Below are 27,685 nucleotides of genomic sequence, written 5' to 3' on the forward strand. Positions count from 1 at the left end.
CTTTCTTGCTTGTGCTTTTTATGGCGCACCATAAAAAAATGATTTTAAGGTTTTAATACGTAGTAATTCTAAGCTATGAAAAGGAAAAAGTTATGGAGCGACAAGATGTAAAAAAAAAAAAAAAAAAAAAAAAAGCACACATGAATTTTTGTTTCTTGAAAAGTTTATTGATAAATATAATGATTTTATACAATATTTCAATACACACATGGATTTCATTCTGACAGTTTTAAGCTGTCTATCTGTTTGTCTTCCTGGTCTTGCTGTCTGTCCGTCTATCTGGACGTGTGTCTGGGTACATTTGAGATGAGCTGCATCTCACTGAGGATTTTTCTTACACTATTGGTAGCACAGTGAGTGGGAATGACAGTAAATCACTTACAAATCTGTATTTTGTTTGTCCTGCTCAATCTTCGAAACGATGGCTCTTGTTTGAAACATGGCTTCCATTCCTTCAGAGTCAGTGAAAAGGTCTCTCCCGTCCTCTGTCTTATTCTCTCGTCTTTGTCTTCCTTCATTCTTCCTCCAGAATCCCTCCCTCTAGCTCCCCTCCTCTGTCTCTCCCTCACAGTGAAAGGTTTGGTCGCTCTGAGTCGACATATTTTTTTTCCAAACAGACAGAACTGACGCCAAAACTCTCCACTCGAGCAGAAACGCTGTCAGTTGAGCTGGACTGATGTCCACAAGACACATGCTAGAAAAATGACACTATTTTTTATTCAGGCAAACAGAAACTTTACATCAGGACACCACACACACACAAACACATGCACGTCCCTGTATCTGTCTGCGTCTGTGTGCCAGGAAACCTCTAAATGGACTTTTCATCGAGGGTAGAATAATTACAGTTATATCCATCTGGACAGAAAGATAGACAGAATCAGAAACACACAGACAAGACGTGAATGACTCCATACAGCGAGAAGAAGCCACAGATTCAACGGTTAGATATCTACAGTCGAGTCGTTACAACACTGAAACACTGACCGACACCACTGGAACACACACACAGTAGGAGTAAAGAGGGCTTTATGAAGAAGCCGTCACGAGACATAAGACTGCCGCAAGCTGGCTGAGGTCAAATTCAGCTCTGCAAACCTTTACAGGCCTGCGTCTGAATTCAGCGGACGTCTGTGAACAGATGGGTCCATGAGATGCTGCACCCAGACCGTGGCTTCCCAAATATGCACTTAGCAAGAGTATATTGCCGCCAAGTTTTTACATGGCACACACAGGCCTACGTTAAATGCGCCGCAGGCCTCTGTCTTGCATGCTTCACAATATTGCTCACATTTGTTCTGCTCACACAGGAATTTAGGATGAAAACAGCTGTTATTTAAGCACGTAATGCACAAAGTTTGCATTTGTTTGATCTCACTGCTAAGCTGCTTTTAGGAATGCTTGATAATGTGGTTCAGTTTACATATATCAGAAAAGCACTTGACCAAATGTGAGAGAATCGGTATTTACACGATGTCCAAGGTGACAGCAACCGTAATGTCAGCAACAAACGAGGGAGACGGAGACGGAGGTAAATGGTCACAGAAAGGTCAAATGAAGGGTTTCAGTCTTATTGGCATTTTCCAAAACCGGGGGTGGTTTTGATACCATGGATTTGTTACAGCAAGACGCCTTCCATGAAGTTCTGTGGCAACCGTCCGACACAGATTGTCAAGGTCTTTGTTCTGTTTCATCTGCAAGCCACACTGTTCCTTTCCTCTCGTTCATCCCTCCTTCTCCACCGTCTTTGTTCTCTCCTCTCCTCTCGCTCTCTGCTTTCGTCTTGTTGCAGCGTCTCTGTTGTCTAGATGACATTCTCAAAGAGCTGTAGAGACCTCATGATGTTTTCATCCTGTGGAAAGAGGATCGAAAATGAAGAAGCTGGCAGCGAGGAGAAAGTCATTCAACATCACCATTTAATTCAGTTTACTGGCCACTAGGGGGCAGTGAACGCCTGTAAAATGTTAGTCTGTGATCTCTGCAGATAAACACCTTGATGTGAAAGGTTGCAAAGATCATAATTAATAGGCCGTACAGTGAGGCCTTTTCTTTTGCAAGTAGTAAGTAAAATTCCTTGAGTTTTCATGCAAAAAGCTACAATAGCATCAGACATGTTGACTATATAATAGTAATATTAGCGATGGTTCTGTTCCATAAGTGGAATTCATTTTTTCATTTACGTCTGTGCTTTTCCTACTGTGACTTGTCAAAATGTTCTTGGTGGAAAAGGCCTATTGCCAAGTTAAAGGGATTGTCAGGAGGACTTTAAGAAAATAAGCAAACAGTACCTCTTGACAAGACAGGATGAATTCATCAAGTGTGACCACACCATCTCTGTTTTTATCCATTTTCTGTGGAGAGTAAAGGACACGCTGTCAAGCCTTCTGTTCAAGGTGTGCCGGGGAAGATGTTAAGGTATCAACCATAGATACACATGTAGTTTGTAAAATACTAGAATTTTAATTATTAGAATTTGTCATGTCCTCTGCTGTCTGGTGAAAATCGTGTATGTCCAAATTTGGGGATTTCGAGTTTAAAAAAATCTGATAAACTAAAGGATTAAGTGCTCCTTTATGGTCTGAAAAAAATCTACTTCTTAAGACAAATAAACCATATGAAAACACTTGGATTAGCTGGAAAATGCATTGTCACAAAGGTGAAAAAAGGGCTGTTTTTCAGAGCTCATGAAAAATTAACTTTTTAGAAATATGTGGCTCTCTCAGGACACCGACTGTGATGGTCTTATATGATACAATGTACTGCTGTAGATTAAACCACCAAGCAATATAAATAAGTTAAAACTAGCCCAACCTCAAACAGCAGGTTGCACCAGAACATTAATATAAATCACATAAAGGTGTAACAGTAAAAGACTGACCGGCACCATTTTTCTGCAGAATTTCTGCATAATTTTTCAGCAAATTTGCTGATAACACTAACGTACTTTTATTTAAGATAGCTTTGGAATGCAAGACTTCTACAGGGTACTTCAAGTGTGGCATTAGTACTTTGACTTAAAGGACCAGAGTGCAGGATTGAGTGGCATCTAGTGGTGAGGTTGCAGATTGCGACCAACTGAACATCCCTCCCTTTTCCAAGTGTGCAAGAGAATTTACGGTGGATGCTAAAAATGCTGAAAAAGCGAAAGGAGTCTGTGTTTGGTTTGTCTGTTCTGGGCTACTGTAGAGACATGGCGCTGCGACATGTTGGACCCTGTGGAAGAGGACTCGCTCCCTCCGTAGATATAAAGAGCTCAGTCTGAGGTAATGTCGACACAATTCATATTTTCAGGTGATTATTCATAATGAAAACATAATTCTGAATATTGCATTCGATTTCTGCCAGTAGATCCTCTTAAATCCCACCCAGTGGATCTTTAAACACAGGATCTGAAGACTTCCACCACTGCTGCTAAAATCAGTAGCTTTTTCTCTGAACTCACTGTCATTTGGTATTTTTCTGCACTCTTTGCTGTGTTGTTTCTACACTTCTCATAAATCACTTTCTCAAGTTTAGTGTGCTTCACGCTCTTTAATTGCTCTTTATCCACGGTGGATATCACTGCTCATCCAAACTACCCAGTTGTTTTTTGCTGCTGTTGCTGCTTCTTGAAATTTAAATCATGCGTGTGACTGATCCATCATTGCATTATCAATCAATATTTCTGTTGCTGAAATAAAATAAAGGACTCGGGTGTTGTTACCTGAAAAAAGGCATCCACATGCTGTTTGGGTGCGTCAGTTTTCAACACAGGGTAAGTGTACTTCCCCATCATGTCATATATGGCTCTAACAATGTCTGTCATCTCCTGTGAAACACAACAGAAGGACACACACAAATGAGTGTGAGATTAACATAACAATACAAACACAAAGTGCATTTCAGCACAATTGGAGAAATAATGAAGGTCAAGCTCGAACACATCCACAAACACACACCTCTTTGTTGATGTATCCGTCCCTGTTGATATCGTACAGGTTGAAGGTCCACTGGAGCTTCTCTGTGACGGAGCCCCTCAGCAGGATGGATAGAGCTGTCACAAAGTCCTGAATGAGAGAAGAAGGACAGAATGAAAAAACTGAAAAATACTCTTTGAGTGAGTGAGTGAGTGAGTGAGTGTGCAAAAATGCATGAATGAAGCAAACCTCAAACTTTATGGAGCCGGTATGTGCTGAGTCAAATGCGTTGAAGAGGAAATGTGCGTAGGTGCTGGCATCTGCAGGAGAAGAAGAAGAAAACACGGGGTAGAACAACGCAGAGACAAATACACAAACGGGACAACACACAGTCTCTCTTTACCTCCATGTGGGAAGAACTGGGAGTATATTTGCTTGAAAGTTTCCTCGTTTACGACACCACTGGGACACTCCTGGGGGGGGGGGGGGTTAGGAAGAGAGGGTGAGAAGGTGAGAGATAGACATTGATCCTGACAGGTCAAAAAGAGAGACTGAGTGAGGGTTTAACAGACGGAGGGAGAGTGATGGAATAAATTAGGATTAGACAACGTTGATGACAGAATGACAGTTCGTTAAACCTCTATGTGATTGAAGGTGTATTATCAACTGAAGAACAACAGACTGCAGTTGCAAATTCTGACCTTCTGTCCAGGGTGTCACTGTTGAGCAAATCTTTACATAGAGCTTTAATTAAGGTGAAAGCCAAACCAGACACTAAAATCATCCATCTGTCCCTTTGTGACACCTTATTCTGTTCTAATACTGTGGCATTTATTACATTCACAGTCTTCATTTAGGGATTTCAACCAAAATAGATCTTCAGCAAGGTAATATGAAGGTTCCACTTTCTGTGCGCTGCGAAGGTGCCCTTGAACAAGGCACTGAACCCCTAACTGGATGGAGCAGTGACTATGCGGCAGCCTCCTCGATCTGAAACCTCTTCACCAATGCATGTCTTTGATAGATCTTGTGTCGATGCTTGTGTGTGCATTTCGGGCCTATGTGTGTAATGAATAATAATAAAGTATGAAGTGTCAAATTTTTCTTTACTCCATGAAGGATCAATAAAATGCTTTCTTTCTTTCTTTCTTTCTTTCAATGAAGTTTTTGTTCAGTTTTTGTCATACCCCTCTCATTTGATTAGTTTAGAGACAGGCGATGGATTTTCATATTGTGTGAACTCCTACAGAACATTGAGGCAGCAGTAGGTGTAACCTGGGTTACAACACAAGCCGGGATGACAATGAAGGATTAAAGCTGCTTAGTAAATACTTTCATTCACAAACGAATACAATAACATCACATTTTGCTTAGAGGAGTGCACCTGCACCGCCACCTACATTCTTAAAGCCCCGGTAGAGCACTTGGAGCTCTCTTTTGCTGAAGTTAGTCTGAGCTTCTAGCTGGTCGAGGCCCTCTGGTCGATGGCACACCATGGTCATCTCCAGGTCATCGTCAGCTTTGTCTGGAGGAACACACACACATAAATGCAACATTATTTAACTCAAGTAATAAAAAGTGAGAAAGTAAACGAAAGGAAGGATTGACAATCCAAGTGATGAAGAAAAGAAGGAAGTGGATACATGGTCAGGAAAGAGGACACAGTGCCGCAGTGAAATAATCTGCACACGTCAAGTTTGAATATTCTTTTTTTTTATTCTATTAGGCAGAAATATAAAAGGGAAGGAGCGGAGAGGAGAGACGATGAGGGGTAGAGGACAGTCTAACAGCTCCATGTTCCTCCTCTCACCGGCCCTTTGATTAACAACTCATTACTCTCCTCGCTGGAGGGGAGGGGAGAGAGGACAAACCACTGACTCTGAGACTGCACACACACACACACACACACACACACACACACGCTCACAGTGCCTATAGGTGGACATGACACCTCCCCTCTCTCCATCTCAGACACTCATCTCCACACTTGAACGAGTGCGCACATACTCCCTGAAGCAATCTACAATGTAATAATTATGCATACTGTTATAACTGCGCATAATTTAATAGAAATAGTAATAAAAATTCAGAATATGATAAAGTGGTCATAATGAACACTATTAAAATGCTAGACCAAAGAAAAAAAAAAAAAAAAAAAAAAAGGTGGTTAAGGAGTAAGATAGTACGGCGCATTGATCTAATATGTCCTTGTAATAGGAATGTTTTGGAGGATGGACTGTTGACATGTGCACACATTTAGACCTTGCGTCAGTCTAGCCTGCTGCCTGCGTAGACCTCTATTCATTTACAAGAGCTGACTTCACATCCAAAGAGCTGCATGGCGTTCAAGTGCAATTTCCTCTGTCTTCTTAGCATTTACATGTGAAGTACAGTCATCACAGCAGTCCACAAAGCCCACCACGAGTGAGCCAAAGCATTTTTAAGAGCTCCCTCTCCGCTTTAACAAAGTGTCGCTGAGTGCAACGTTCTCACTGTCCTTGGCAATCCAGATTTTGAAACATCAACAGTCTTGAAATAGAAGCATTTTTATCTGTATGGCCAAACCATTAACACTTTGTAAAGCTTCATTACACCAACACCTCTTCAGTGGCTCTCTCTCGGTGAATCATGGGTACCAGGTCAGCGTTTTCATTGTGCCAGGCAAAGGCAACGTCCTCTCACTGCTAAATTAAACCCCAGTCAACAGCCTCGCCTTGTTAGATTCAGCATCCAGTGCTCCCACTTAGCACACCTGCAGGCCTTTCCACGTAAATAACTTCAAAGAAGTGTTGTCATCATGGTTTAAGAGCCAAAGTGAGTCTGAATGTAAATGTCAGCTGTGATGTTACATCCCTTTGAACTGCTAAATCTCAATTTGTCACTCAAATACAGCAAGCAAAACACAATGCCACTAATTTTACACTGGAATAGTCAACATGAAAGACAATAATCCATTATGTTGTCCAGCAAAACCTCGTTACACTGGGCCCACTGATTTTCTACATTAAAGCTGCATCATTACATTATGAATTTGTATAACTTATGTTGAGTTGCTTAGTAGGCTCTCTTTATATAACTCCTGTCCGTTTCCTCACACACACACACACACACACACACACACACACACACACACACACACGCACACAGCCCCTGAAGGCCATTCGTTTCATCACTCAGGCAGTTTAGTCAGGCATTAGGGTGGACGTCCACACTCGTGCCCAAGGTGAGATTATCCACACCCAGTTCCCAGTAGTCGTCAGGTGTAGCCTACTGTATACTGCATAATTACACACATGCACGCACACAACACAGATAACACATTACATCAGATGCACATGCACTTTTCTTCAAACTGTATTCCACACACAAATCCAACTGTTCACTGCACACATAAATCAGCATCACACCTGCACCTACTTTCATTTTTTCTGGTTTGGTCTAACAGTCTTACAGCCATTCATGAACCTATAGAGTTAAATAGTATGCACTCCTCTGATTGGCTTCACTGCCGCTCTATTGTCCACATTAAAACCTCGATGACACCTGCACAGTCACCGTCACACTCCATGCTTACACAGAATAAGCACAGGACATCCTGTCTCAAAGTAAAATTGCCTCATAAAGAAGAATGAAAAAGTCACACCAGTCACTTGAATGTGTTTTGAATCAGCATATATTAGCATGCATTAAGACCCTTAAAAAGACAGAACTGACTTAATTAACAACACAAGTGCGAGAGTCAGGATCAGTTAGCATTCGGGTTTAGAATTGTTTTCTACTCCTTCAGTTAATTTTCCTCAAATAGCAAACACCGAACTTACGAGAGAAAAGCGTTAACATGCAGCTGTTTGTGTGGACAGAAAGCAATTATTTCCCCATTTCTCTCTCATCTTTCTCTTATATTCAAATTATTGCAGAAACCAATGTCAGCAGGGCAAATAAATTTCAGCATGTACAAAGATATGTACGCACGAACCAAAGCCATGCATGTAAAGTTATGTGCGACATTATGATATAAAAACGCAGGAAGCAAATAGACTTATGTGTATACCATTAACTGATATCACCAGCTAGAAAGTATTCATGCATGAAGACAAGAACTTCAGAATTGTAAATTACAGGAGGTGGACTTCATCGATGACAACATCCTATAAAAGTAAAGTAGTGGGAGGAACACAAGTGATGCCATTTGATATTACTTAAAGTAATTATCAAAGTAATTATCCATTAAAATGATTAGCTTAGTGAGATGTCAGCTAGTTGTAGCTGTATTAGGCTCAGTTTTCTAGAAACTGGATTACACCAGATATTATAGTAATAGCAATTATTGACTGTTGCAGCAGATCTATAAGTAAACAAACCATGTATGAGACTGTTGGCCAAAGCAGATTTAAAATATCAAAAGCATCAGAGATTAAAAAACAAACAAGCCCTCTACAGTGAGCCAATACTATGAGCTGTTAATGGCAGCAGTTCAGAATTCAACGCTGCTTGTAACATTTATTCCCTGCTTGTTTATTTATGTGTGTTTATTCCTTTGATTTTCTGAGAAAGTAGCAGCTGAAGCCCACATGTATCGAGCATCCCCACGTGAATCATCCGCATCTTTTATTTCTTTTTTCCCAGTAACTTGCTCACAGACTGACATCGTTGCTGATCGGGTTAGTGCTGGATGACACTGATAGCAGATGTAGCACTGACTCACCCTCTACAGTGATGACTCCCAGCAGGTGCAGCATTTTGACGGCCCCACAGCACAGCAGAATGATGGCTAAGGTGTGCAAGCTGTTCTCACCCTGCTGCTCTCTTTCCATTTTGATTATTTCTTTCTTCTTTCCTCTGGCCTCCAACTCTCTTCTTATTCATTTACTTCTAGCTCAGAGAAATATGAAAACCTATTGTAAACTTTTAAACTTGTTTCTCTACATTCTCTCTCTCTCTCGTAAACTTTCTATCTATCCTGCTTCCTCTTACAGTGAGCTCAGCACTCACCTGCCCCTCTCTATCTCTGTCTTTTTATCCCCCTGTTTCTCTATTCCCTGGGGCATCTCCCTCTCTTTATCCTGACCTTCACTCCATCTCACTAACTCTCTCTCTCTCTCTCTCTCTCTCTCTCTGTCTCTCTGTGCCCCCCCCACCACCCCCACTCCCCCTCTGTTACAGTCACTGTGTCCTTCACTCTTTGGGAACTAGGCTTCAACTCGAGGGTCCGACCTGAGCGCTCTGTTACAATGATATACTCACCTTCTGCCGTGTGACCATATGTGCTTGTGTTGAGACCGTGCACACCTGTGCGTGTGTGTGTGTGTGTGTGTGTGTGTGTGTGTGTGTGTGTGTGTGTGTGTGTGTGTGTGTGCGTGCGCAGATCAGCACTTGATTAATTGGCTCCATTAAGACACACAGTCATCCCCAAACAACAGGAGGCTTAATTTACTACAAAGTGACTTTTCTAACCAAACATGCCAGAGTACCTTTAATATAACTCACTCTGCAATGTAAATAACACTTAATGTAAATCAGTAATTATGAAAATCAAACCTAATCTGTAATGTGGACTCTATGCAGATTTAATATTGTATTGCATGTGCAATGTATGAATATAACCTGCTGCAACCTGTGCGTACCAGCAGGAGGCAGCAGACACCAACACAGAGGACGCCAGTGTGTGTCAAAGCTAATGAAGACGTGTTGCACATTTCATCACATGTGGTACTTCAGATTTAGACGATATGATTACTCACGTCGTAATAATGCTCAGAAAATCAGAACAAAATGTCGTCTTTGTATAATAAAATAAAATGTTCTCAAGATATAAACATCACAGTGAAATAAACATGAAATATTCTCTGTAGCACCTCTCTGCTGTGACCACCTGGCACTCTTTATAGTCTTAACGTGCATGTGAAAAGATGCTGTGATTGCCCAAAGAGCTGAAGTGTAGTCGCTGCCTTGCAGGATGCAGGGGACTCTGCTCTGTGAAGAGGTGTCCCACAGAGTTGTCAATTGAAGGTTCGCTTTATTTACTGTTCTATTTACTGTTGCAGCAGTGCTGGGTAAAATTAAATGTACTGGCAAGAGTAGCATTTAATTTAATTTGCAAGACATTTAAAAGATGCTCGGTAGTGTAAACATCACTTGATAAGGACGATTGAGTGTGTATTGTGTTCGTTCAAGTAATCAACCTTTAGCGGCTTCTTGCTGTGACCACTCAGCAATATTTCTGTCATGGTATATCTCTCAGGCACAGTGAAGGAGAAAGCTCCCCGTTTATCCACACTGACACTCCTTACCACTGATATTATACCAGTTCTGCTGTAACAAAGGATTAAAAGAAAGCATCAAAACCTTGTGATGCATGTTGTATTTTGTTAAACCCTTCAGAGAGATTAAAATGACAAATTGTGGCCTAAGCATGTGTTAAAAAGGCATTTAAAAGAACTTGTGAATTTACCACATGACAACACATTTCACATGTTAATCATATAATAATAGTAATCCAATTTTATATAGAAAGCAGTTTTTGATTCAATAAGATGCTCTGCAGTGTGTAATGATAAAATATATCCGAAAAGGATGCAAAAGCACACACATCCAAATGCGATAAACAGTATACCATTAGTATACCATGGTGCAAGACTTATACATTTTAATGGAAGCCAAGTCAGGCTCCTGCTCAGGGGCTCCCTGACCCACTGGCACCGTGCCTGGCCTGTTTAGTGATCCATTCATGGATATTAGGGAGTGGATGGTGCACTCCCGCTATCCCCTGCCAGTGCACAGGAAGGACTCTGTTTTATCATCTTTGAAAATGTGAATAATTTGGCTGCAGTGTCAGAGATACAAGCTTTTGTAAGCAAAGGTCCAATTCTAAGATTTTAGTCCAGTAAACCTCCTTTAAAAGATTAATACTTATGAGTGCTGTGGCGGTGCACTATTGCAGAGTTTTTATTGCAAACAGCAGAAACCTGTATGAAACTGAGTCTGCAAACTTCGCAGGTTAGGAAAATAACCTCAATAAACCCAACCCAGAAAGCCACCTTGAGAGTTTCACTTCTATTTATTACACAAGCTATTATAAGCTGTGGAGTTTGACAGTGACCAAAAGCCTGAACCCTTTTCTTTCAGAGCTTGTTTGGAGTATTAACTGGTGGCCTGAACTGTCAGCAAAGAAAGACTGCCTGTCACTTTCCCCAGCCAGCAACCTGTCACAAAAAATACCTCCTACATCAGTGGGCACACATTTCCTCCAGCCCAGAACCAGGATTTAACTCCTAGTTTCCCTCCAGCTGCTGCTGCCTCTGGTGTTTAATGTTAGTTCTAATTTCTCCGGCATCTCTTCCTTTCTTCTGTTTCCCACCAAATCCTCCTTTCTCCCCCGTTTCTTATCTCATTTCACTCTGCCAAACTCTCCTCTCCCTCTGCCATGTTCTCTCTTTCCTTCTCGTACTGTGGCCTGTAATCCTTACCAGAGAGTGTGCCATTTGCATAATCTGAATTAGCCTAATCTGTCGTCCAGGCGGCGACGGAGAGGGCCTGCTCTCACCGGCCTCTTTAATGGTGGAGAGCACTATCCAGGAAAGTAGCAGCTCATGGCCACGGGCTCCCTGGAGGTATGGATGAAGTATCTTAAAAATAGATTTTAGCTGCAGCAGTCCCATTTACACCATGCGAGAGCAGCACAACATAATCATGTTCCCCGGCGTGAATTCAAGCTCTTGTTCTGAGACGCATTGTTTTTGCACAGTCAACATCCAAGCCAGTGGACACGGGACCAATCCCTGGCTGGCCTTTGGGCAGTTCACTGAAAGTCCAATGACTTGCTCAAACACATGTATACACACACACACACACACACACTTCACCACATGCATCCAGTCGCACACCCTCAAACAAGACAAACATGAACACATTATTTCAAGGGTCACAGATAAACTATTAAGCACCCGAGTGTATAAAACAATATGCACTCCAATGCACCCCCACCCCCCCACCCCCCCCACACACACACACGCACACACATACATCTGTTTGCTTACTAATCCTCAGCCTGTGAAGGAGGACTGAAGTGCTGGAGGGTGGCTGCAGTGTTGTGTGTTTATGTGTATGTAAGGCACAAACACGAACACACACACACAAATCCACCTAATGTCACTTCCTCACATATTAGGGTGCCATTCGTGATTAAATGTTTGGGAAGAATGAGTCAAATACAGCTCATTTACACACACATAGTAGCATGCCAATATTGATTTTTGAGTAAATACATGTCTAGACTAAGAATGTGCTGAAATACACAACCAAATGCACACACAAAGGCAAACACACATACATACACACACACACACACACACACACACACACACACACACACACACACATACACTGCTGGATGCCAAGAGTGGAGAATGATGAGATGACTTAATAAGCACTCACACCAGCTAATGGGAGCGTGGGTGATGGAGAAAGGGAGCAAATGAGAGGAAGAATGGAGGCATGAGAGAGAGAGAGGAGAGAGGGAGAAGATGAGGATGCCAGGAGCAGGTGGCGGCATGTGAGAGTGTGGCGGGGAAAATTAGAAGTGAGATAAAGAGAAATAAGCGTGGAAAAGGAGTGGGAGGGAGAAAAGGGGAAAACAACAGGGAGAGGAGGAAGGAGCAGAAGCAGAGAAAGATGTGAGATGATGGGAAAAAAACAAGTAGAAGAAGACAAGGTTGAATAGTGGGGAGGCAGGAGAAATCACAAAGAAAGCAAGATAAGAGGAGCAGCAGAGGAGTGACTGAGGAGGCAAAGGGGCAAGAGACAACACTGCTGTAGGGAGCAAGAGAGGAGAAAATTCACCAGGGAGGGGAGAAAAATAGCAGGTGAAAATCTTGCTCGAGAGAGGAGCCGTGAGAGGTCACCACGACAGATGAGGAGGAAAGCAGCAGTTAGCCAGCAAAAAGACAAAAACCGGGCAGACAAGACAACAGGTAGGAGAGCACTATCGCCAAAGAGAGGCTGTCAGGAGAAAAGAGCAGAACGCTTGACAGAAAACAAAGCAAGTTGAGAGAACAACAAGCAGCCTTGATGAAAACAGACAGTCCAGACAAGCAGGCGTGCAAATATTAAGGATGCAAAGGCAGCGAGGCGTTCCTCTTTTCAATTTTTTTTTTCTTCAGAACACAGTGATGAGCTCGTGCTCAGAGGATCAATCATGTAGCTATCTAATCTCACAATATTACAGCCGTGCACTGTCTCCCCCTCAGTGTTGCTGTCGGTGTCACGATCCCGGATAACAAGTTATCTGCGACGCGGCTGCACACATACAAGCCCCGCTGCACTAATCCTGCATACGGTGAACATGTCAGAGCAGGAGAGGGAGAGACGCTGAAGTACCACAACACAACGCCAGAATTACAAACAACCTCCTCCAAACAGCTCCAGCTTTACAGCCCATTATGGGGACATTTGTGGAGGTAAAAATAGCTTTCATTTGCGAGAAGAGTCACATTTCACACGTTTCCACAATGTGAGTGCATCTACAACCACCTCATTATTCAAAGCAGCAACAAATCTACGCCTTGCCTTTTTTTTAAACACCCGTGGGAGAAGGTGTTTGTTTGAGCTTGTGGAGAAAGAAAAAAAAAAAAACATATTTAAAAGATGAAAGGAGCCATATGCACTCACTTGGAAAATGTCCTGTATGGTTTAATTTGCACAGAAACGGCGATAATAGCCTGCTTCAACAAATAAGTTTAAATGGGCGCACGCTATTAATAGGGGACGTTTTGAGTGTGGGACTGATCTCCCGCTCAGCGAGTTTGGATTTGTTTGATTTATATCAATGAGGTTTACATGCATTTATTAGAATGAGTAACGAGGGAGGAAAACATTTCTGACAGGCAACAGGTCTCCATAAAAAATCTCCCTCCTCGCTTCATCTGCATACTTGCATCTCTCGCTATCTCGGTCTCTTTCACGTGGCCTTGGCTTACTTAGGAATACCCCAATCTCATCAAACTCCCCCTCGCCCACACCCCCCACCAACCCCTCCCACCCCAAAACTGACATCTTTTGTTGCCATGGCTACCGTGCTTCCAAGGTAACAGCTAGACGGAAAAGTGGTGTGTGAGCAGAGTGACAAATACCTTCGACATGTGTGTGTTTACCAGCGTCGATGCACACGCCTGCACACACGGCGACACTGGCGCACACACACACACACACACACACACACACACACACACACACACACACACAGGCTCAAACACAGTCAAAGAAGCTCTTACTCTCCTCCCTTGGTTTGCTCTGTCAAAAAAGATAAGCTCAGCAACAATCACACACACAGACACACACACACACACACACAGTATCACATGACAACTTTGTAGAATGAAAAGATACTCTTTTTCCTCGGGGAACACCTGTTGGTCTCTCGCATTCTCTCTCTCTCATACACACGCGCGCGCACAGACAGACACACACACACACACACACACACACACACACACACACACACTATAAAACATACGCCCTCTGAAATACTGGCAGTTATTAATCTTTTGTCTGCAGCTCATGCACATATGCTGTGTATTTGTACTGGAGTGTGTGTGTGTGTGTGTGTGTGTGTGTGAGGAATATACAATGAAACACACTGTTAAAAGTTTCACTGTATACATGTGTGCATGCATGTGTTCAGTACAAAGAGAGAAAATTCTGTGTGTTTATGTTCATTTATCTGTGTATGAGGGTACAGACATGTGCATGTGTGTGTGCATGTGTGTGTTTGTGTTTGTGTGTGCGTTCCCTCACCCCTGGACGGCCTCCTCTGCTTGGTCTGCATGGTCAGCGTACCCACCACAGCCCCCATGTTTGCCGTCGTGGAAACAAGCGCGTCTGTATGCTGAAGTCTGTATCTCTTTGTCACGTGTTTGGATGGTTAGAACGCACGCACACACACACCGACACACACCGACACACACACACGCTCCAGCGCCCTCTTTCCTCTTCTCACCCTCCTCTCTCTCTCCCACTCGCCTCCTCCTCTCTTGGCAGAAACCCTCTTTCTATCATCCCTCCTTTCATGCTTTCTCACTCCATCTCACAGTGCTCCTCCTCTCTTTCTCTCTCTCTCTCCCCTCTTTTCTCCCCACGCTCTCCCACACACTATCTCCCTCCCTCCGATTTCCTTGTTTTTCATTAGGGGTTGTAGCCTCCCTCCCTCACTCCCTCCCACCTTCACCCGCAAGCCAAGAGCCTGAGCAGAGCATCAGTGATTCAGTATGAAAACGCCAGGATGTTGATTCATTAAATTATGAATTAATGTGAGTGTACCCACTGATTTGTAAGTGATAACACTCTGTGAATCACACTGGAAAAAAAAAAACAACAAACATGCCCTGTTGCATTTCACACCTAAATGCATCTGGTTTCCTCTGATGGAGGACAAATATGCAAAAATATACATGCTGAAATACTGACTTGAGAGGTAAAAATGAATTATGGAATGAGGGGAAAACACGTACATTTGAGAAAAATTCGGAAAGCCCTGTGCGTCACTTGTGCGTCTTTCCTCAACATCCCAGTTTGTTCATGAAAAGGCCACTTCAATCCATCAACACCTCCATTCCCTCCATCCATCATTCCTGTTCATCCATCCATAATACCCCCCCCCCCCCACACACACACACACACACACAGGCTAACAGGGGATGGATAAAAAGAGAGAGAAAGTGTGTGTGTGTGTGTGTGTGTGTGTGTGTGTGTGTGTGTGTGTGTGTGTGTGTGTGTGTGTGTGTGTGTGGCAGATTGGCTCCCAGAGTAGGAAGAGAGGAGGGAAGAGAGAGACAGGCAGGCAGGAAGAGGGCAGAAAGGAGAAAGAAGGCTTAAAGTCAAGGATGTGAGAAGAGAGAGAGATTAAAAGCAGGAAAAGCCAAGGGGCCAGAAGAATGAGATATTTAACATGGTAGAAATAGAGGGATCAAGACAAGTGTCAGATAATGCTGCACAAGTGTGGTCTTGCCTGTAAGAGCTGCGTGCACACACACCAGAAATCCCAACATGGACCGTACTTGCATAGCATGCACATGCAAAGCATATATTACAAGGATGGAGCAGGGGAAGAAGTACTATGATGTTTTACTTCTAAGTAAAAGCAAAGTAGCAGCAGTAAATCGTCGAAGTGTCTTTAAACACCTCTCAATACTATAATGGAGTCCAGTGCAACGTAACCTTTAACTGTGACCTCAAACCTAAACATGTTAGAGAATTTCCACACTCAAATGTCAATGTCAACAATCAATGCATTCATCGGAAATAAGCATTGTTTGAAGCATGTTTTTGCTTCCAAAAGAAAAAAAAATGTGAATAAAAACAGAATGCAATCATTTACGAAGGAACTGTGTTTAAGTGAACCTCGCTCCATCCTCGCTTGTGAATGACTGAGCCTTTCCAGGATGCTCCTTTCATACCCAATCACTGTTACCAATGAGGGGACTGGTGTTGGAAGTTAGTTTCAGCTATATACACCTGTATGAGAGATTCCAACGCCGCTTCTGCAACAGTCAATGTTTTTCTCCACTTGTCCCTCACAAATAAAGAAATAAACAATAAATCAAACTATAGCTGTCAAAGAAATGTAGTGGAGAGAGCAGTGTCAGTGTCTCTGCTCTCACCCTCTCATCACTGACCTGGCTGATGTCCCGAGCACAACATGTAAAAATGTCATTGTCAGCTATGATCAAAGCGACATCAAGAAGATGAAAACATTTCAGATCTTCCTTTTTCCGCCAAATGAGCAAAACATAATGTTTAACAGAGTCGCGATGGCTTCTGCAAACGACACATATGTCAGGATTTGCAGGCGAGGTTTCAGGAGTCGATCTGGAGAATAGACAGGCTGTCGTTTTCTCTCCACTCCGCCATGCATAATAACGCTTCTGCAAATGTGGCAACTGCTCCGAATATGGGGCACTTTTTGTCTGCTGATGGTGAATAATGAACGAGGCGTGATTGTTCGGAAGCCGTATGGGAAGATTCAGCTGGAAAGATTTAGTTTGGTGAGTAAAAAATCTACAATCTGCTTCTGTGATTTTTTTTTTTTTCACAACAGCGAGAGAGACAGAATGGACAGCAGTGGGGAGCAACGCTTTCTCCCTGCCCACACACACACTCACACACATGCTTACGCACACATATGCTTACACACACACAGAAGCTCACATATGTACACGCATACATTTTGCACATGCACCAACTGCGGGCAGAAAGAATGGCTGATCATAGGATGAGGTCCCTGTGGACTCTAGTGGCATCCAAACATAGCATAACCTGTTCCTGCTACACAAACACACACACACACACACACACACACACACACACACACACACACACACACAGCTCTTCCTCTCAGCTCGCTCTGCTATACAACACACAGTTTGTGTTGTGCCTATAGGAATTTACAGGCTATCAAAATGATTTCTCCCTATCTTCACTGCTGCCTACTTCATCTTTAGCCTTAAACCATATCTATCCATCTCTCTCACCCCCCTTATCTGTGAATTTGTCTCCAGGCGTATGGCCAACGCAAATACACCTCTATCAGGCCATCTCTCCCTATAAATCTCTGCAAACGTCTCGGCCTAGTGTTCCTGTCGTTTCAAACACTGTTCCCGGCTTGTTCCAATCTCAAATCTCTATCCTTCTCTATCTCCCTCCGGTCTCTGACAGGCCCGTTTCCACACACTGACAGAAATGTTTCTCCTTCAAGCAATCATTTCAAAGTCTGTGGAGCAGCGAGGAGCAGCGAGAGTGAGAGTGTGTGTGTGTGTGTGTGTGTGTGTGTGTGTGTGTGTGTGTGTGTGTGTGTGCGACTGTGTTTGTTTTTGTGTTTGTGTGTGTACAATATTGCTCCCGAATTGCCTGGTGTTTCCCTGCAGGCATGTGAGGGAATGGCTGCAGACTGTTTTACAAGACCCCTGTCACACTTTTAAGGAAAGAGAGGATAAGAGGCAGAGGAGAAAACTGCAAGAGTGGGACGAGTAGGACAGCAGCGCATAAGAGGAAGGAAAAAAGCGGGCGGAGGGCGGAGATGGAAACATATTTGGCAATGAAAGATGAAGAAGACAGAGGAAACACACCAGGAAAGCTTCCAGCTGGAGATTAGAGTGCGCGGCAGAGAGCGAAAGAAAGAGAAAGAAGTGGGTAACAAGAGCCAAGAGAGTGGGCGAGAGGCATCGCGAGAAAGAAAAGGCAGAGGAGAGAGAGCAAGTGGGACACGCAAACACTAAATTTCCAGAGAAGAGGGTGGAGGAACAAAGGGAATGAGAGGCAAAAATGGAGGAGCGAGCGTGAGAGAAAATGAAACTCTAAAGATCTTGATTTAGATTAAACCGGCCGTTGGAAGCTCCAGAAAATCAGCTCAGCTCTTCAAAGCGGCACATTCAGACCAACCTCAGTGCTAAGCTGCAGGCCTGCGACAGGAAAACTCACCATTTTCCTTCTAAACAGTTCGATTCTAAATCCATCATGTTGCCGTATGACGCTGTCTTGTCAGCGCACAAGGCTTCGGCAATTACTCATCAGGAGCATCAGGGTTTCTTTCTACAGGGTAGAACACGTCTATTAGGAAAATCAATACTAATATCTACCGCTGTCCAAATGACTTCTCACACAGACACTCCTCTGTATCTTTATTAGTGGACACATGCTGAGCCTCTTGCCAGCTCCCATCACATTATGAAAAAGGGAATAATTAAAGGAGCCTCTGCTATTGATCTGTCATCATCTAGGGAGAGGAGGAAAAGAGAAAAAGAGAGATGGAGGGGGTAAATAGGGACATAGATAAATGGAGAGAGTGAGAAATAGTGGTGGAGGGGAGGTGGGATGGACGCGTGGAGAGGAAAGAGAAGACTAAAGCAGGAGTGAGAGAAGGAAGGAGGTAAAGTTTGAATAGGAGATGGAGAGTGATTAACGAGGGAATCGATGAGAAAAACCAAAGAGAGACACCGAGCGAAGGGAATAGAGTCATCTTCCTCTCGGACATGCTTTGTGCTCCGCCATCATTCTCAAGGCTAACTAGTTTGACAAGGGATGTGATGACTTAGGACACACACACGCACGCACACACACACACACTGGCACAGGGAGGGAGCAGCAGGAAGATACTCATCCGGATTCGAGAGGTTGTTTAAAGAGGGTTTTGCCTGCAGGATTGAAAGAGGAACAGAAAGAGCTCAGAGTGACAGACAATCCATTGGAAGTGCAGCTCCTGAAGGGGCTGAGTTCCAACAGTATTAAGTAGTTTCAGTGCACTCAGTTAAAATAATTAGTTGATTAATCCATTGGTCGATCGACCGAAAATTGTCAACTATTTGATAACTGGTAAATTGCATAATTCTTAAACCACAGTGACAAACATTTGACTATTTCCAGTCTCTCAAGTGTGAGGATTTGAAGCTTTTCTGTGCCGTGTATGAGAGTAAACTGACTGTCTTTTGGCTGTCTTTTGGACTAGTGGTGGGATAAAACAACTGATTTAAATATGCCACCTTGGCCTAATAGGATTTTTCCACTGTGCCCACGAAGCAAATGCATGATCCTTAAATTCTCACACATCTCGCAAAGTATTAGGGATGCATGAAAATGCCCACACACACGAAAAAAAAAATCACCCAGTCAATCAATAATGAAAATAATCTCTCTAGCTGCAGTCCTGCAGTGCAACAACAGAAAACAGAAATGTGTGTTGAATTCCACAAAGTTAAGATTTGTATTTCTCTTGCATGTATTTGTTTTGCATGTGTCGAGATGAAGATATCTATCAAGCGCATGACATAACTGTGGACCATGAGTTACTGACCTGATGCTTATGAAGGCACAGGGACACGTCATGCATTATTTACAGCAAAACCAGGAGCACACAAACATGGACACACACACACACACACACATTCTTAGAGTCAGATTACATACTTATTTAACAGCTGAACAGTCAGTGTTATTTCCAGTGTCAGTGTGCAGCGAAACAAATAGAAACATGCTGCAGAGTGTCAGTGAAAGCAATGATAAATCTCCCCCATTCCTCTTTTCTTACAGACTCACTTGAGTTTTTTATGTAGTGGATCACTGGAGTTCTTCATCTCTTCCTCTGTCCATCCTTCACACCGCAAGAGATATTTATTGCTCAGAGGTCTGCAGATTTACTTGGCGACACACGGTCCCCTCAGTAGTTGCTTGTTTGTTAATAATTAAGGAAACAGTTTGTTTTTATAAGGCGTGAAACCATTCCTGTAGGGCTTCATTACTGTAAGGGATATGTAAATTACTAATTTGTTGTGTTTGCCTAACCTCCACCCCCTTGTGTTCATATTACATACAGACTTCACAGGTTGGTATGGGAATGCAATCAATACAATTTTTTTTTCTTTTTTTTGAGTATCTCATTTAACTCAAGGGATCACTAGAAGTATACCATCAACATAACATAAGCTGCATAGACATGTTCTCTTTATGTCCAGAAACTGCTGAAAACAGAAGTCTAAATTTAAATTAACTGAGATCTCAGTTAGCTGCAGAGCATGTGGTGTAAAATGCTACTGGCCACATCTACAGTTCGCTCTATATGTGCCTCATTTCAGCTGCCACATTAATTCAGTTCAAGTGAGGTGCGTCACTGCTGTCATAACTGTGCATACAGGCCTCACCACATAGTCGGAGCTAAGTAGCTATCTATATTCTTCATCTGCATTTCTCTCATTGGCTCCAGTATCACAAAGGCCTGAAGGCAAGCACAGGGCTGAGCTGTCTACGGAGATAAATTGCATGGAAAATGTTGTTTATCTTCCAAGAATTGAGCAAAGCATTTGCCTGCAAATATTATGCAAATATATCCTTATTTATACAGTATATTGATTTTTTTTTATCTAATAAAATGCTTGAACGTGGGTTTAATTTGCAGCACTGAAAGATCAAACACTGACACAGGATCTTAAATGGGCAGATTTTTGTTTTTTTGTTTTTTAAATAGAAATGGTACGTTGCGTGAAAATCTATAGAGTGTCGAATAGAATGCAAAGAAATATGAGATACGAGGCTGTAATATCACAGTTTCATCACTGCACAATTGAACTCAGTCACACACACGTGCTTCGGGCACGGGATTAACCAGAAACATGTTTTCATGTTGCCATGTGCCTAATAAAGCTCATTTGCTGTCCTAATTGGCCCTTTTGGTGCACTTCTTTTGATGTGCAGGGATGAGGGAGAGGGGTGGAAACTTTAAAGCCTATTAAAGAAACAGGGCTCCTCTCCCCTCAGCTCTTTAGCCCTGCAGCAGATGGAAACATTGAGCCAAACACGCCTGGTCTCCAGAAGACTCACATACACAACTATTCTATTTACATATATTCTTCCGGCCCCAAACTGAAACTCCACATGAAAGCGTCAAGGAGCTGCAGTGATCTTGAGAGTAGAACAAGGCTATCTTCTGTGCAAAACTCACAACACAAAGAGATGTGAGGGCTTGAGAGAGCAAAAGAGACAGACAGACAGAAAGAGACAGAAACCCTGAGATAAACAGCAAAGGCAGACGAATAGCCATAGATCAAGAAGAGAGCGGCTCGGGGAGTGGAAGAAGAAAAACTTGAAGGGAGAAACACATAAAAGACAAAATGAGGGGGTGAAATGAGGTGAGAGCGAGCAAGACAAAGAGAGGGAGAGGGAAAATTCACTTGACAGAGCGAGAGAGTACAGAGAAATGAAAGTAGAGGCAAAAACAAATGGAGCGAACTGACAGGGAGATGAATGTGTCGGCAAGGTGCAGGTTTTGTAGTTTATAACATACCCACTGGGAAATATTTCATAGGAGCAGAGTAGTTTGAGCACTGTGACAGTGGATAAATTTATTTTTTGGCCCCAGGTGACAAAAGACTTATAAATTCCTTAATGGCAACCTATGGCCGTATGTGGCTGGTTAGGACACTGGCTAATATCTGGGCTTTCTAGTTCCTCTGGAGGAAAAGCTATGAGTTGATGTAGGCCACAGCATTAGTTCAGCTTCATTTAGTACGCCTCACCAAAAACAAAAACACCTGCTTCACTTTGTATAGCTACTCTCTCGAATTCATTTCAGTGAATTCCTCACTATAAAACGCTCTGGATAAGCCTGTAAAGGGGCTGAATTTGTTTAGCGCTTTCATGCCAAAGTACAGTGTGGCTCTCATTCAGCATGCACAGCACAGACCTGGTCATGGTGAGCAAGTCGGGTTTAGCATCTTGCTCAAGGGTACTTTGAAACAGGCAGGAGGTTGCAGCTGAGCATCAAGCCACTAACCCTGCTATTAATACCTGCCCTGCTCCACCTCCAGAGCCACCAGAGGGTTAAAGGATGGCAAAACTTGTAGGCATGCATACCTACAGGAAACGCTCTCAACATTTCATGACCTGCGTTCCCTTAACATAAAGCATCATCTGCTTGTGGCCCCTTGTCAAAGCAATTTTACAAGAAAAGCACTGATGACGGGACATCCTGGTGGTCCTGTGATTAAGATACACACAGAGTGGAGTGCTGCAGGTTTTTGGCAGGCTGTCGTTTCTTGCTCAAATCTCCCAGGCAGACACAAAATAAGTCATGATGTTTCATAGTGTTCAGTTTTATTCAAACAACGTGGACTGCAGTCTAAACAAGCAATGAGCCTTCATGGGCTCTGACTGTACACACAGAGTGCCTGGACGGGTGTGTTTGATTTATTGTTTCCATCCTTGCCAAATTTGTGGGCTGTCTCACTATTCAGGATGCTTGCATCAGACAAGGACGGATAATAACAAGAGCAGCATCATCGTCGTCATCATCATTACAAAAATGATAGTAATAATAGTAATGGCGTCCCTAAAATGTACTGTAATGTCAATTTTACCGAATATCTTTTAGTATAAGCGAAGGATTGAAATGTCATTTTGAGTAAGTTTTGCAATATCAGGGCATTTGCCAGGGGGGTGGAGGTGGGAACACTCACCAGTGTCTTACAAACAACTGCTGTTCTGTCTCTCACTGTTCTATTTTCGCTGAAATGTTATCATAAATTATTAAACTATGAAAAAGAAACGAGTTATTTTCATTTTTTGACTACGAGGGCAAGGAAAATATACAAGGGGCCAGTACAACCAAGTGGGTCAGTGGGGAAAAAATGCTACACTGACCACTGTCCAGTCAGGATACTGGTTCACTGTCTGCATTTATTAGGTCCTCTTGTGCAGTACAACACACCTGAGAACACACATAAACACACATAAAGCAGAGAGGAGTCAGCTCTATTAAACGTCAGGCTGAGAATGAAAAGACCCGAGGAGCTCTCTAAAGCCGTTTTTATGTGGGAAACTGTTGCATCTTTATTGTTTAATCATCTGCAGTGCACTACACGCGGGCAGAGGGACCTGTTTTTTGTTCTTGTATCAGACTGTTATTTGCAAAATGTGGTCTTCCATTATTGCTAAATGACTGATGAAACATAAAAAATGACATTAGAGCACCAGACAGCTTTTGCTAAAAGTCATTAACTGACTAAATGAAATGTTTGCTGTCTGCTGTGATTTCTTACTTTTGAATTATAAAGACCAGTAAATGACTTCCAAACCTAAAACGCGATTAACTGAGACGACCAGTCATTGTTTTGCACGTGATAAGTCTCGAGTCTGAGCTATGAATAGAACTGCAACAATTCCTTAATTAGTTGTTGACTATCAAATGAATCGCCAACTTTTTTGATAATCAGTTAATCGGTTTGAACTAAATTCCTCTGTGACAGTAAAGTGAGTATGTTTGTGTTGTGGACAACATGTTTGAGGACATCATCTCGGGCTTTGGGACATTTTTCACCATTTTCAGACATTTTATGGATCCAACTAATTGATTAATCGAGAAAATAATCGACAATGAAAATAACTGTTAGTTGCAGCCCGAGCAAATCCTAAACTCTGTGCTTGGAGTCCCGAACAAGTCAACATGCACCGTTCACCACTGACAAAATGTTCAACAGAATAACAGCTGGTACAGACGATCTATAGAAATGATGAATCCTTATTAAACTTACTGCTTCATGTTTCATCTCTGCAGCACAGTCTCTAAATGAGAGAATCTGAGGTATCATCTGTTTGTCTGTCTGCTGGTCTGAACTGCCAAATGTGTCATCTGTTACAAGCCAAAAAAATAAAGATGTCATTGGCTGCACACTTTTTTGTAACATATTTATTTTTGTCTTAGGAGGATATTGACTCTCTCCAAGTCAGGAATGGTACGGATAAAGTCCAAGCCGTGAGTCATCATGGTCGAATTATAAGTCTTTTAAATGTCGTCCTAAAGTCATCAGATCCATCAGTTTGACCCGAGCCTGTCACAGTCCACACCTCTGTCCTGCACAGTCAAACTGTATCTCAGAATACATTTTTTAAAAGTTCTGCAAGTAAACTTTGGGTCCATCCCAGCTGGTTGTTGCCTCATGTTGGGCTGCCATCAAGGATGGGCCAACCTTCCATGTAAAATGAATCCTGCCCTGCTTTCATTAGGCCACTTTTTATAACACTGCAGCAGATGGTGAAACACACACACACACACACACACACACACACACACACACACACACATTCATTGACGCTCACACTGCAACCCCCTGAGGTGCAACATCCCCTGCACTCTCAACTTTTCTCAATTTTTCTCTCCCACTTTTTCTCATCTATCGCCCTCTTCCTCACACCCCAACAGTGCAAACTTCAAAGTGACTGCTATTTAAAGGTTAGCCTAACTAGAGGAGAGCTTTTCCCGCACAAAACGGGATAAAAATATATCTCAGTTGCTTCGTAAGCATTGTTGCCTTCTCCAACTAGTAAATGGATTGTGCTCAAAAATGGAAGAGGACAACATGGACGAGACGTCTCTGTTGTCTCAGTAATCTTTCTATAGGTTTCATATTTCAGGCAATGGAAAACATCCACCTTGAAAATGCGCCTCAAGTATCTCTTCGGCACAGATCTGAAGTATCTGCTGAGAGCTGTTGCCATGCGATGAAATGAGGCGCAGGTCGAGAATTAAAATAAACAACCCACGCAAGATGCTATATATGCCTGTATTTCAGAAACAACATTTGTAGGGTCTCTAAAGTGTTTTTACAGCCATTTCAAACACTCAGTGTGGTCTGACTGCTGTGTTTGACAGGTATAACACAGAAAATATAGACAGGCATTTTTCCTGAGGGACGTGCACAACGTTCACAGCACATAATTTACATCACTTCCATCGCCTCCACAGTGTTTGTCACAGAACATGTAACACACAGTCTGTTTCACATGATCTCAATAACTAGCTGACGGGTTAATGGTCCAATAAGGAATTTCAGCATCTTTTGCCACATGTGACAGTGTGGTGAAACATGATCTGACTCCAGTTTTCTGTCTCTTCAGTCTGTGCAATGCAGCTCTGTGTCTGCTGGTGATAACCATCAGGTTTGAGGTCAACAGACGCAGGACAGACCATGGCCAAAGGCTGATGGATTACACCACACTGATTTAATACGCACATAGACGCGCCGCTGCCACCGCCATCACAAAACACACACAAAACTGGACACCCCCTAACACACACTCCTCGCATAGGAGTGAATTATGTGCATAAATATTTTCATGGACAAAGCTGCGCACATTTGTTTGTGACTATGAACGCATACATGCGTCAAGTGTCAGTGCCATTTTCACCCTGTCAAACAGTAGCAGGGCAGACAGGAAGCAGGTTGGTCTGGGGAGGAGGCAGGGGTAAATACCATCACCTTTTATAGACATCCCCAATGGCACGGCAACGCACGCACACACACACATTTCCTTTTTCTAGTTCTAAATCCACAGGACAGATGGCCTGGAGATTGCATCATAAACCAATAATGAATGAATGACATTTTTCTGCCAACTTTACGTTGCTGCTCAGAATGCATTCAACTCGTTCCCATAATGCACTTCTTGTGCAATATTCATGACTCTGCGAGCAAACATACACGACTCTGTCATTAAGGCAGTAACGCACAACATGACAGGTGCGTCTCTCATATAACGGCCACATGCATGTGCTCACATTGAAGAAGACGCACACATCCTGAGTGTGTTTGAAGAAGGAATTTGATGATACCAAAGAAAAAAGAATTCTTACCTTTGTGGTAGTTCACCTGCTTGGATTGCATGGAAAAGGTTCCCATCACAAGACCCATGTTGACTTCTGGCTGCAGACAGGTTGTGTGAGCTCTCGCGCGTGTGTGTGTCTGTGTGTTTCTGCCCACCTATAATCAAGGTGCGCTCGCAAGTGTGCGTACAGTAGGTGTGTGTGATGTAATTAAGTTAGTCCATCAGCCAGCTGTATGTGTGGAAGTACAGATATCACTTCTCATGCTGCCTCACACCCACACAGCTCTGCTGCTTCTGCTCGAGGGTGTGTGCATGTGTCTGTGTGAGTGAGTGAGTGAGAAAGAGAGAGAGGGTGTGTGTGTGTGTGTGTGTGAGAGAGAGAGAGAGAGAGAGCGAGAGAGTGTGTGAATGAATAGAGGGCGCACATGCACTCTGAAGCTACCTTTGTCTACGCTGTCACTGAAGCTGCCTATTTTGCATCCCGTCTATCTCTCCCTCTACCGTGCACCCCCTCCCTCTTTCTTGTCTTTCTCTCTCTCTGTCAGTGTGTCCCCTGCCACCAGACTGTCATTCCATCAATTCCTCTGTGCCTCTTTATGTCTCTGCCTCTCTGTCTCTGCTTCTTTCTGCTCCTTCTTCCCTCCTGTTCATCTCAGTCGCTCTTTCGCTTTGTCTGTCTTGTGGGGAAAGAGGGATTGCACACTGTTGCACAGGAAAAGACAGAGACAGAGAGAGGGAGAGGGGTGTGTGTGTGTGTGAGAGAGAGAGAGAGAGAGAGAGAGAGAGAGAGAGAGAGAGAGAGGAGGACAAAACTCAAGGGAGAGCGAGAGAGACGAGGAGGAGGGAATGAGGAAATGATGAGAAGAAAGAGGAGAAAAGGAGGGGAGGAGAAGAGGAGAAGAGGAAAAAAGGGACAGAGACAAATTAGGAGGATTCACAAATGGCAGGGGAGGCAAAGTGAGGGGAGAGGGTGGGTGAAAAAGAGAGATAGAGAAAGATGGAGAGTGCAAGAGGTGAGGGGAGATAAGGGAGGACTAGACTGATCAGTCCCCTTTTGCTATTCAGCAGGCAAATGCTCCGACTGTGGAGAGTGCATTTGCTGCTTTATCTCTACATGTATGAGTCTGACAGGTGGCGTGCGTGTCTGTGTGTTCGTACATGTGTGTGTGTGTGTGATTATACTGCTAGCAGGTAGGTCACAGACAAAACCCTGGGCATCTGACACCAGCACATTTGCAGAAACGCCGCCTCACATATGTCAGCGGTAGCAGCAACGCGCCGTATTCAGACATGTTTTTGCTCTCGAGTCTGCTGCTGAATGCATCAGATACAAAACCAGGCCACACGCACACCCTGTATGACAATACAACCAGGGGACGACACAGTACACCTCACACATGTACTCCTCTGTCAGTCACGCTTAACCCCTTGCTGGCCTCCATGTAACACCCTGCTCTCGAGATTGGCAGGCTGCACCGACGCCATCGACTGCAGACCCTATTGAAATTCCTCACGTGGCTTTAGTTAGAAAAACAATTTACAGCCGGGCCATCGCTGTGGCTGAGCTGAGGCCATCAAGGCCAATGATAAAGCCATTAGGCCATGGTATTCATTAAAAGCTACTGGCTGCAGTACTGTGCACGTTCAAGATC

At 43.2% G+C, this 27,685-nt stretch overlaps 1 protein-coding gene across 2 annotated transcripts; it reads right to left on the minus strand.

Moving 5' to 3' along the window:
- Positions 1–156: 156 nt before the first annotated feature.
- On the minus strand, positions 157–26,722 carry kcnip1a (Kv channel interacting protein 1 a). 2 transcript variants are annotated; one of them, XM_076738848.1, is made up of 8 exons: positions 14,688–15,043; positions 5,297–5,421; positions 4,300–4,369; positions 4,146–4,216; positions 3,939–4,046; positions 3,704–3,808; positions 2,289–2,351; positions 157–1,852 (listed from the first exon to the last, which is right to left on the minus strand). In XM_076738848.1, exons 1-8 carry the CDS (start codon positions 14,743–14,745, stop codon positions 1,805–1,807), a joined length of 648 nt encoding a protein of 215 aa, XP_076594963.1. In that variant the 5' UTR covers positions 14,746–15,043; the 3' UTR covers positions 157–1,804. The 2 variants fall into 2 exon arrangements, with proteins under 2 accessions (XP_076594963.1, XP_076594962.1); XM_076738847.1 differs by lacking the exon at positions 14,688–15,043 and adding an exon at positions 26,062–26,722 and having other exon boundaries at positions 158–1,852.
- Between the last annotated feature and the right edge of the window lie 963 nt (positions 26,723–27,685).

Source organism: Chaetodon auriga, chromosome 9 (assembly GCF_051107435.1).
Source record: "Chaetodon auriga isolate fChaAug3 chromosome 9, fChaAug3.hap1, whole genome shotgun sequence".
Lineage (NCBI taxonomy): Eukaryota > Metazoa > Chordata > Actinopteri > Chaetodontiformes > Chaetodontidae > Chaetodon > Chaetodon auriga.